The following is a 12024-nucleotide window of genomic DNA, read 5'->3' on the forward strand; positions in this document are numbered from 1 at the left end:
TCTCATATGTCTAAAGTCATTAAATTTTAAAAATTCAAAAGGTAAAGAATCTCCGCAAAAAAGAAATAGGAAAAAACTACTTATACATCCCAATCGGGATGTATAAGTTATACCCCACCAATCCAACGATGGAATTTTTATACTAGTCACTTGATGTGACAAGTGATTGACTCTCACTCATTAAATGAGTGGAGTGTAAAATATACACTCCAGTTAGGGTGTGTGAGTAGTATTACTTAAAAAAATGTAGCTTAGGATTGTTTTGAGATTGCACTATAATCTAAACTAGTATAAAGACCCGCGCGATGCAGCGGGTAGATAATAGAAACAAAATTTTAAAATTTTAATAAAATTTATATTTACAGCTTATTAATATATATGAAGCTATACCATGTTAAGCACAGTCAATTTGTATGACTAAATTCAACTGCTAAAAAAATAAATTTATAGTTAGAAGTTTATATAATTTTTTTTAAAATCATCGAAATACAGTAAGAGACATACAATTTTACCGTATTATGTGCCTATTGAACATTCCGTTGTGAAAGATAAAAAAGAGCTAACTCCAACGCAGCTGAATCAACCCATCTGGCACTTATATGGGCCGCGACTCGGCTTTGCGGGACGATGCTTCTCGAAGGAGATAACGTTTTTTGTATGTTCTTCTTCTTCTTCTTCGTCCTTGTCATCTTCATTAACACAATGAGAGAGAGAGCTAGATGAGTGTAGGGTGGGATATTAGATGATGATATTCTTTTTTGCATGAAAAATATCAGGCTATGCAAAAAAGGGGGGCGGGGCATTAATGGAGGTGGGAAGTGAATTAAAGTTACAAAACCCACTCATTGGTGGAATATGATGTATATAATTAAATGTTGAATTTTGGATTAATTAATCCTCATGATTTCAAAAGACTGGGAGGTGAAGGATTTGGCGTTGAAAAGATGTTTGAGGGAGAAGAAATGACCAATATTGAAAAGGAAAATAAGTAACGTATAAATTAAAGACAACATTGATTAGAGGTCATTAAATATAGAGGAGGGGAGGGGAAAAACCAAGGTCATTGAATAGGAGGTGAGGTTAAAAGAAAACTTGCCATGTGGCAAAAAATATTGGGAATTCATATAGGTTAATAAATGTCATGGATACTGACACATGCTACGGAATACGGAACACAACATGACTCGAACATGGTGACTCAGTAGTATTTAAAAAATTAGGACACAGATACGGCATAGACATCGCTAATAAAATATAATATTATTAATATAATGACATATATATTTATTATATAAAATATTAATTTTGGTAAATTATTATTGTATTTCTCATACGAATGAAAGTTGATAAAATTTTTATTGAAAGTTCATATATTTTAAGAAAAAAATTCTCTACTATACACAATTTATTTATATTGTCCTAAAAAAATTTAAATGCATTCATCAAAAAGCTAAAATACTTATCATCTTACATTATATATGCACAAAAAAGTAAAATAAAAACATGTATATATTTTTTAATTGTATGTGCTATGGATCGGCATTGAAGCGCGAGTATAAAGAGTGTCCACATTGAACGTGAGTATGCCACGGATACACAAGGCTTATAGAAGTGTTCGTGATACATAGGCTATAATAGAGAGAGGTCTTTATTAATACTAGCCATTAACGATACCAACAAGTCGGATTTGGGACGGGTTTTCAAAAACTCGAACCTGAATCCAACTACCAAATTTGAAATTAATTCGAATTTGAACTCGAATCCGATGAATTTGAAAATCTATATCCAAATCCAAACCTGACAAAAAATCTAAAACCCAAACTCAAATCCGAAACAATTACTTTTCTTTACTATATTTCAAAACATATTACATTAAATCTAAAATTTTAAAATATAAATGCGTATATAATATCAAACATTTTTATATATTATATAATATAGAATCAATTCGGGTTCAAGTTTGGGTCTGATTTGCTATAGCAATTTCTATATAATTTTTATTTTATTATAATTTGCATACAATTTTATAATTTCTACTAAAAATCCAAATAAAAATTTTAAAGCTATTCAAGCAATAAATAGAGGAGCAAATTTTTTTGGGATGTACATCCACCAGCGAAGTCAATTCTAAAGCATATTTTATACAACTAAAAGTTTTCAAGGGCAACCAAACAAGCAATCTCTAACCCTCCCCCACTTTTTCACTTATGATTCCTAACTTTTTATTTTTGCTAATCACATTTCTAACCTTTACATTTTGCTGTAGTTATGTCCCAATCGTTTAAATTTTCATTAATTTTGATAGAATAAGTCATGTTAACTCCAATTAAAATCCGTCTACTTATATAGTCATGATGGTTATGATTTCGTAGGCCTTCGATTAGTCTCGACTCTTACATTTTTAAGTTATTAGAAGAGCATGGTGGCACGTCCGATATGATACTAAAGATGTTCGATGCTCCAATAGAGATAGTTAATACCATGTGTAAGATCAAGATGATCGCAAGAGAAGAGTAGCGTTTGGTTCGGGTATAAGCAACAACTAGTAATTACAGAGATAGATACAAGTATGGGGATAAAAAAAATAGCGTTTGGATGAAAATTCGGTTGTTCCTGGGGATAAGAAAAATAGCGTTTGAATAGATAATAGGGAATAAGAAAAATAGTTGATAGTTATATATAGAAAATAGAGGTGTTAGTAGGGATAGTTTTACCGGGTTATTTCAGGTACCGAGAACTACCATTCTCCAGTAAAAAAATTTGCATTTGGGTATAAGGGCCCGTTTGGTTTGAGTTATGTAATATTACAAAGTATCTCGACATATCCAGGTATCTTGGATTTCGGCGTGAGATTACTATTGATGCTGCATTAGCACGTTGGGTTTAATGCAGTAATGTAATACTAGATTACAGTGTTTATAGCATTAATACGATTGGTTCAGTTTATAAAATTTAGTAATCCTGACATAAAAGTATAGTTTTTTCCAAAATTGCCCTTATTGTAGTTATTTGAATATTATTTTTTGCGGAAATGACGAATGGAGGGAAGACCTGGGAGGACGACGCAATAGAAGATAGGTGTTCGTGCGAGAGAGAGAAAGAGATAGAGATAGAGATAGAGATAGAGAAAGAGAGAGACGTGCGAGAGAGAGAGAGCGAGAGAAAGCGGCGTGCGAGAGAGAGGGGGAAGGCGAGAGAGATGAAAATAATGCTGCTAATTAGATTTGGGGTTATTGGAGGGTAAAATTGTCATTTTACATAATATGTAGTATTAACGGATTTCAGTAATGCAAGATTCACGACCCCCCTCCCGTTAATATTTTTGATGTAATCCTGCTCTATTTGTAATGCTATATTAACGACTAGATTACATAGCGGATTAGCTAAATACAGTTATGCTGGCAGGATTGCCTGTAATCCTGTCAGGATAACTCGAACCAAATGTACCCTAAAGGGGATAAGAGGTTATTCCCCCCTTCTCCCCAATCCAAACCCTGCCTAGGGAGCAAAGTGAGAAGAAGGTAAAGGTTTGTGACAAACTGCGCAATTAATTTAATTTTTAGAGAAGAGAGGGATCAAAAGAAAAAAGAGTAGCAAAGGTTAGGGACTCCCTGATCATAATTTTCCGATCACTTATACAACCAAATGCCCCGAGTCCCCGACCCTCTCTCTCTCTGTATAAACCTCGGCTCTCCCCGTCCCCTTTCCTCTTCCCCACTCGAAACCCCGCACTCCTCGAACAGGTGCGACGCTTCCTCTCCCTCTCGGGAGGAGGAGCTCGGCGAGGAGAGAGAAAACCAAAACCCTAACCAAGACGACGACGACGACGAAGACGACGACGACTCATCCTCATCCCCTTCCTCCTCCGCCTTCTTAAACCCTAGGTAGGGTTTCCCTCCGCCATGGCGCCCATCCTCAACTACGAGCAACACGCCCAGCGCCTCATCGAGCCCGATCTCCGTACGCTCTCTCTCCCTCTTCCTCATTCTCGTTTTTTGATCTCAATTTCCGTGTAATCTGATGGTTTGAATGGTTTCCTTGATGCTGATCTTGATTTTGATGTCGTTTTAGACCCTTTTTTTGGTTTTTGAGATTGCTTATGTGAGTCGATTTGGTTTTGTTGGGAAACATGCGTTCTTAATCTTGATTTCCGTTCAGAAAATCTGATGGTTTTGGAATTTTGTATGTGATTCGATTTGGCTGTTGGGATGCTCTTGGCGATGAGCTTAGTATTGATGTTTTATTGGACCTAAAGGTTTAGGTTTTGGAATTGTCTCTGAGGTTTTGGAATTGTCTATGTGATTTGGGTTTGGTGGATGCAATAGCGCATCCATATCCTCTTTTTCTCTGACTTGATACTGATAGTTTTAGTTTTGGAATCATCTGTGTGATTCGATTTGCTTTTTGGTGTTTTGGGGATGGGCGGATGCAGCTGCGCAGGTGCGGCTGCAGATGGTGATGGAGGTGCGGGACAACCTGGAGATTGCGCACACGTCGGAGTACCTGAACTTTCTGAAATGCTACTTCCGGGCGTTCTCCGCGATCCTGGAGCAGCTGACGACGCCGCAGTGGGCAGAGAGCGCAGAGCACAAGCTCCGCAATGTCGTGGTGGAGATCCTCAACCGCCTCCCCCACAGCGAGGTGCTCCGCCCTTTTGTTCAGGACCTTCTCAAGCTCTCCCTTCATGTACTCACCCACGACAATGAGGACAATGCCCTCATCTCCATTCGCATCATATTCGACCTCCTCCGCAACTTCCGCCCCACTGTTGAATCTGAGGTCCAGCCCTTCCTCGACTTTGTCTGCAACATCTACCGCAACTTCCCCGCCACCGTCAACCACTTCTTTAACAATCCCAACCCTAACCCGAACCCTAGTAACCCTAATCCCCCTAGCAGTTCTAATCCCACTAACTCTAGCATCATACCTGGTGGGGACGATGGTGGCGGGCCTGGGTTGATCGGGCCGTTCATTGGGTCTGCACAGCTCAACCCTAGCACCCGGTCGTTCAAGATCGTCACAGAGAGCCCCCTTGTTGTGATGTTCCTCTTCCAGCTTTATACTAAGCTTGTACAGACTAACATACCCTACCTCTTGCCTCTCATGGTTACCGCAATCTCCATCCCGGGACCTGACAAGGTTCCGGCCCATCTCAAGACCCAGTTCATTGAGTTGAAAGGTGCACAGGTTAAGGTATATGAAGTGCAGTGCCTCGTCTTTTAGTTCTTGTTGGCTTGGGTGGTGAATCGACTTGAATTTCTCATTTTGCTCTTTTTTTTTTTTTGGTTCTTTTGTATGATCAGACGCTATCATTCTTGACATACTTGCTGAAGAGTTACGCCGACTACATCAGGTCTCATGAGGACAGTATCTGCAAGAGCATTGTAAACTTGTTGGTTACGTGTCCTGACTCTGTCTCCATCAGAAAGGTGAGGGTTTGGCGACATTGCATTTGGCTAATTTATTTGTTTGCTTTGTGCTTTTCGACTGACAAGTGCTTCTTACGTCGTGTGTGGTCTTAGGAACTGCTGATAGCATTGAAGCATGTCCTCAACTCGGACTTTAGACGGGGATTGTTTCCTTTGATTGACACTCTTCTAGAAGAGAGGTACTCTTTTGTGATAGAGTTTGTTTTTTTTAATTTTGTATATTCCGATCATGCTTGATGATAGAAGGCGATCCCCTTTCCTTGCTACCTTTGCAAGTTAAGAATTTGTGTTATCACTATGACTGCATTGGTTCCAGGCCTGTAACATTAAGAGGCCTCCTTGATTAATTATTTGTTCTGAAATTAGGTAGAAGAATTGTATTCGTGGAAGATTTGTATTCATGGAACTATAATTTCTGCCGCGGCTTTTTTGCATTGTGCTGCAATACTTTGTCAATTTCTATTTTTGCTGTCAAAAAGTCTGCCCAAGACATGATATAGATTAGGTTGTCATTTTATTATAACCTTTGACTGGATTTTATTATAACCTTTACTGGCTAAAACTGGCGGTCAAACGGCTTGCATTATCATGTTGGATGGTAATAACAGGGAAATTATTATTCACCTATCCTTTAAACTCGTATGGAGAGGGTTCATAATAGTATCTTGAAAAGATAAGGCAATGATATTCATGTCACTTGGGACCTGCAAAGTTGTGATTTAACATATCAGCTTATCTGTTTTACTGAGTGTTTGTTTGTCTATTGTGATTTGACGTAAGTCCATTGGATAATCTGTTTGGCCCAAGTCATGCGAGACAAACCTTGTTGTAGCCGAGGCAGTCTGGCTGTGAAATTGTATGAATATTGAATATAGTCATACAAATTCCTATTTGTCTTGGCTTGAATAGGTGGAACATCCATTACAAGAATGGTTTCAAGTTTCATATGTGACAAATATGACAAATATGCAGAACTTTTTAACTCTTTTGTTATAGAATAGTTGAATCATCAAATCAGCCGTTAGATATGTACCCAAACAGAATAAAGCATGAAAACAAATATATGTCTACTCGAAATGAGGAGCAGAACTATATGTGTATGGTTGTCTCTATTTATTCATTAATAGACTAATTAGTCAAATACAATGAATGTCCAACACTAGAACATGCAATTAGTGATGAAAATAAAGTTAAAGCAACTATAAAATTCACACGGACCTAAAAATAAGAAAGCACTGTTTTTCTGTGGCTCAATCATGCAGGCAGATGCTTAACGCCCCTGGGAAACTAAGTTAAAGCAACAACAACATCTATGTGGGCCTAAGCATGCCAAAATGTTCATTAGTGGGTGCCTAATTGCCTAAGCAGTTGTTATCCAAAGATAACATAGTTTAAGCAACTGGATTATTTATATGGACCTAAACATACCTAAACAATATGTTTATTTGGTCTATCATTCGGAAGAATGCTATATTGCCAAATAGGATGCCCAATTGGCCTGGCAGCTGTCTAGATGCAGCTAGTAGACCAAGTCTATTGCATTGGAGGAAATAGTGCGCAGAGGAAATAGTGTGTACCGTGTTGCTTAGGTGGCCAGGATGTGTGTTATTTCTTTCTGATCTGATTGCTTTTGGTCCTATGCCCTTGCCTGTAACCAGTCTTTTAAAAAGCCCAAGGTGCATCAAGGTGCAAAAGGCTGTTAGAGCCTAGGCGCAAGGCGCAGGCGCGCGCCTGAGAGAGGTGAGGCGCACACTTGAAATAAACAAATATACTTTTTAACAATTATTAAAGGGCAATGAATACTCTTTAAAAATCATATTACACAATAGATATTTTATGAATCCATTCAAGAAATTCAACAGCAAGTTGGCACTCTACAAATATGGAAAAGAAAACAGTCTTTACTGTTAAAAAAAAAAACAGAAAACAGTGTTTTCTGGTTAAAAAAAAAGAAAAAAAATAGAAAAAACAAAGTCTTTACTGTTTAAAAAAAAATCGAAAACAGTTTATTCTTAAAAAAAAACAGAGAAAGCCTCTCGATTTCGATCAAATAAGGAGCGAAGTCGAGTTCGTGAAACTCATAAACTCTTTACTCTTCAGTTTTTCGCTTCCAAACAGCAAGTGGGCTCCTAAACTTTTAATTTTGACAATTAGATCTCCTAAAACTTTTTAAATGGTTAGATAAATTCTTCTTTTCAAGAGAATTATTAAACTCATTCTCGATCAATGTCTTGTATCTGATCTTATGAAGCTCCATAACAACTTAAAACATATCTTTTTTATTTTAACGCTAGAAAAAGTAATGGAAGCTAAGCATGTATTCAGCTTTATTTTATCTTTTTATTTTATTTTGTCTATAAAGAGAGAATAATAGTTTTTTTTTTTTGAGGCGCAAGGCTTTACTGTTAAAAAAAAAAACAGAAAACAGTTTATAAAAAAAAAATAGAGAAAGCTAAGTGTTTTCTTTTATACAAAAAAAGAAAAAAAAACAGAGAGAGAGAAAGAGTGTATCTACTATTTAAAAAAAAAAACAGAGAAAGCCCTTTCTCTGTTTAGTGTTTACAAGAAAAAAAAAACGTGAGGTAGAGACTGTAGAGTGAGAGAGGAAGAGAAATTAAAAACCATTGTGGGAGGGAAAGAGATCGCACGTCGCCCAGGCTTGCTCTGGGTTGAACCTCAGAGAGTTAGTGAGAAAGAGAAAGAGAGAGAGAAGATGCTTGGCTGCTTGCTCGGGGTTGAACCTCAGAGAGTGAGAGAGAAAGAGAGAGATAGAGGTGATGCTTGGGCCGCTTGGCTGCTTGCTCGAGCCGTGGAGAGCCAGCGAGAAGGAGAGAGAGCGAAGATGGCGGATGGTTGCTCGAGCGGAGGACTCAGGGAGGGAGTTCGATCAACTTAGGGCTTCTTTTTTTTCTTTTTTTTTTTTTTTTTTACTNAGAGAGCGAAGATGGCGGATGGTTGCTCGAGCGGAGGACTCAGGGAGGGAGTTCGATCAACTTAGGGCTTCTTTTTTTTCTTTTTTTTTTTTTTTTTGGCATCAGGCGCGCCTTGCGCCTCAGTAAAGGCGAGCGCCTAGGCGCAAGAGGCGCGCGCCTGGGCGAGGTCGCCCGCCTGGGAGCTGCCTAGGCGCGAGCGATCTCGCCTAGAGCCTAGGTGCCTAGGCGCGCGCCCGAGGCGCGCCTTTTAAATCACTGCCTATAACAACCACTGTTTGATTTCGTTGTTGTGGTTTGCTTTGTAGTGTACTATGTACTTTAGTAGTGAATCATGATCAGCATCTTGTTCTTTTTTCAACCGTATCGTATTTGCTGGACAGGATATATAAGAATGAGAACTAATTTTTTTAAAATAGACATATTTCATATTTGACCAAGGTTTAAAGTGCCGTGGTACGGGGGCGTGCCGTTATGTCTCTGGCATGGTACGACACAGGCACGCTTGCGTGCCGACACGTGGCATGCTTGCGTGCCGATAGATACGCATGACCTCCTACTGGTACGCTTTGGCACGGACTTATTTTAGTTTTTTTTCTTTTAATAAACTCTTATAACATTATTTTGAAAGATTTAAATAAATAATTATGAATATTTACTATGTATACCTTACTATACTCATCAATTAACATGCATGTAAGCTTTTTATAAGTAAAGTACAACTATACCTGACGTAGAATAGAAATTAAAATACAATAATAAAATTCACAAGTACAATAATTATTTAAATTACATCTTTACATAGAGATTACTGCTTAATTCCACATAGATCATCGCGCTTGATTATATGGTATATTGTCATCTGCAGATATAAGATTTATTTGACAATGTTGATATAAGTATTGCTGGTATTGTGAGAAAGTCATATATTCCCGATATTTCATCCATATTTTTTGTTCTTTTATTCTTTTTAAAAATATATGATCAAACTTTGTTTAGGAGATCGATTTTTGCTCCCCAGATTCACCGAAAGCTTCGCGGTGCGACAAATTTTGACAAAAAATTTTGCAAAAAAAAAAAAGGATGTCTGTGGTGGAAGTGGGGGGCTCGGGCCAATAGCCTCCCACAGTATGGATTGGATATGTCAATTAAAAATTTACTCCTGTATTGATAAATAAGAAGTTAAAAAAAAGGCATCGGCCAAAAAGTAAAAAAAAAGTTGAAAAAAAGACAACAAAGTGAAAAAAAATGACAATATAGGGGGCGCTCGATACCCCAGAGAACAAAAGAAAAAAGAAAAAGGCAAAAACAAAAAGCCAAAAAGTAAAAAAAAAGGGCGACACGCACGGTATGTGCCGCCGGCACGCACCTGCGTGCCGCGTTGTCTCGAGCGGCACGCATGTGCGTGCCGCGAGATAGAGGGGGGGTCTGAGACCCAAGGATTTAAGTGCCGTGACACGGGGTAGTGCCGGAAACTTGCCGGCATGGTGTGTGCCGAGTCGTGTCGATGCATGCTAGTCAAAAAAATTCTTGTGCGCCGACACATAATAGCATGAAATATTTATTTTCTTTAGCAACAAAATATTCTAACTATTTATTATATCTTTTTATCACATCTTTTGAACTTTATTGAGGAAATTACTTACTAATTTAAAGAATAGAGGGTTTTGAGCTGTGCCATCGGCACGGGGTCTGTATCGTGCCGGTATCTTGTTGGCACGGTACGGCATGGTGGATACGGCCCGTGCCGACGGGCACTTAAAACCTTGCGCTNGGGCACGGTACGGCACAGCCCCTTGCCGTATGGCACGGGCGGCACTTAATTCCTTGTATTTGACAATCTAAATTTAATTCTTTAGGTTGCTCTGCTGCTAGGTTTTTGTTTTTTCCTTCTAATGAGAAGAAAATTTGGTAAATGCAGATTTTTTGCGTGAATAATTCAAATTTTGTGATAGGTAGGTCGATCACCTTAGAGGTTGCAGCATAGGTGCTGCCCAAGGACAACTATTGTATAATCCCTGGACACCAAGATGGAAATAGACATGCCTGAGTAAATTTTATTTCTTTTGTCATGGCTTAATGTAATTGATCGTAAATCATAGCTAGATAATATGATATCTGGACAACTTTGGACAAGCATCAAATGTCATTTAATTTAGGGATGGGTCTGGTTTGGTATGCTTTGGGTTACATGATAAATCGGAAACGATCCGATCTTAATTGGTGTCAGAAAATTGAAACCAAAACAATCAGATGGTGTGACAAACCGTACCGAACCAAACTGAAAATTTCAGCTTGGTTTCCGTTCAATTTATTGTTTGGAATACTTGGATTATTGAAAATGGATTGTATAGTTTACTGATTTGATTGGTTCAACTGGTATGATTTATCAAGTTCACTTTTTGAGTTGACTCGGTGAATTAAGTGATAGCTTAGTGTTAACATATTGATATTTGCATATACATAACACTATTTATACTCTATTCATATGTACATGTGCATATATGTACACATATAAATATAAATATCTACGCATGATCAACTGTACACTTTCACTTTGATTTTTTCGTTTGAGTTCGTTTTTTAAATATTCAACCGAAAACCAAATCAAAACTGTCATCTTGAGAAGTTCTCAAACTAAAAAATAATGCTTTGTTTGGTAATATGGCTGATTGAAAGCACTTTTTTTTACATTATAAAATTGCGGTTGCAACCACTACTCAAGAAGCATGTAGCCACATGCTTCTCCGGCAGCGGTCGCAACTGCTATTTTTAAACATTGGAGGAGGAAAAATTATAAGCGCTTTTGAATATTTTAGGCTTTTTATAGTATAAAAATAGTGTTTTTAGTCACCATAGTACCAAACTACGCGTAAACCACTTACAACCACAAACTGACCCAGTGGAACTAAATTGTTAGTTTGGTTTTGTTTTTGTGCTTCTTTCGGTCACATGCCTACCCCTAATCAAATCTTAAAATGCTAATTTGCAGCTGAGTATTGGTTACTGGTATCTTCTTACTTGTTCAATTACTTTTCTTTAGTGAATAATATATGCTATGCTTGATGTTTTTTCAATTCTTCTCTTGTGATACTTTTGAGTTGTAAATCTGCATTTCCTTGTGCTTTGTATTAATAATATGGGTTCCTTTTTTTGTTATTAGGGTTCTGATTGGCACAGGTCGAGTTTGTATTGAGACATTAAGACCGCTGGCTTACAGTCTTCTTGCAGAGATGGTTCATTATGTTCGAGGAGACCTTTCCCTTCCTCAGGTTATCCTTTAATTCCATGTTTGATTGTTTATATTATGCTTGCCTTAGGTCTTCGGCCTTGTTTGTATTAGTCTAAAAGTCTAAACCCTACTTCTAGTCTTGAGCCTAAAGCAGTTCTCTCTCATTTTTAGAGATTTGATCTCAAAACAAATTACCAAAAAAGACAAATAAATCTGAAATCTAAATCTAAACCAAGGATTTAAGTACCGTGGCACGGGGTCGTGCTGGAAACTTGCTGGCACGGTACGGCACGGTGCGTGCCGAGTCTTGCCGATGCGTGCCGGTCAAAAAACTTCTTGTGTGCCGACACATAATAGCATGAAATATTTATTTTCTTTAGCAATAAAATATTCTAACTATTTATTATGTCTTTTTATCATATCTTTTGAATTT

At 37.8% G+C, this 12024-nt stretch overlaps 1 protein-coding gene across 1 annotated transcript in view; it reads left to right on the forward strand.

Moving 5' to 3' along the window:
• Window positions 3652-12024, forward strand: part of LOC109723843 (transformation/transcription domain-associated protein-like) — a 38864-nt gene continuing 30491 nt past the window's right edge. Inside the window, exons 1-5 of the mRNA XM_020252329.1 lie at window positions 3652-3960; window positions 4433-5193; window positions 5304-5429; window positions 5523-5608; window positions 11523-11631. Coding sequence (XP_020107918.1) covers window positions 3903-3960; window positions 4433-5193; window positions 5304-5429; window positions 5523-5608; window positions 11523-11631 — 1140 coding nt within the window. The 5' untranslated portion in view covers window positions 3652-3902. The remainder of the gene's footprint in view (window positions 3961-4432; window positions 5194-5303; window positions 5430-5522; window positions 5609-11522; window positions 11632-12024) is intronic.

The sequence above is a fragment of the Ananas comosus genome, linkage group 18 (genome assembly GCF_001540865.1).
Source record: "Ananas comosus cultivar F153 linkage group 18, ASM154086v1, whole genome shotgun sequence".
NCBI classification, from domain to species: domain Eukaryota; kingdom Viridiplantae; phylum Streptophyta; class Magnoliopsida; order Poales; family Bromeliaceae; genus Ananas; species Ananas comosus.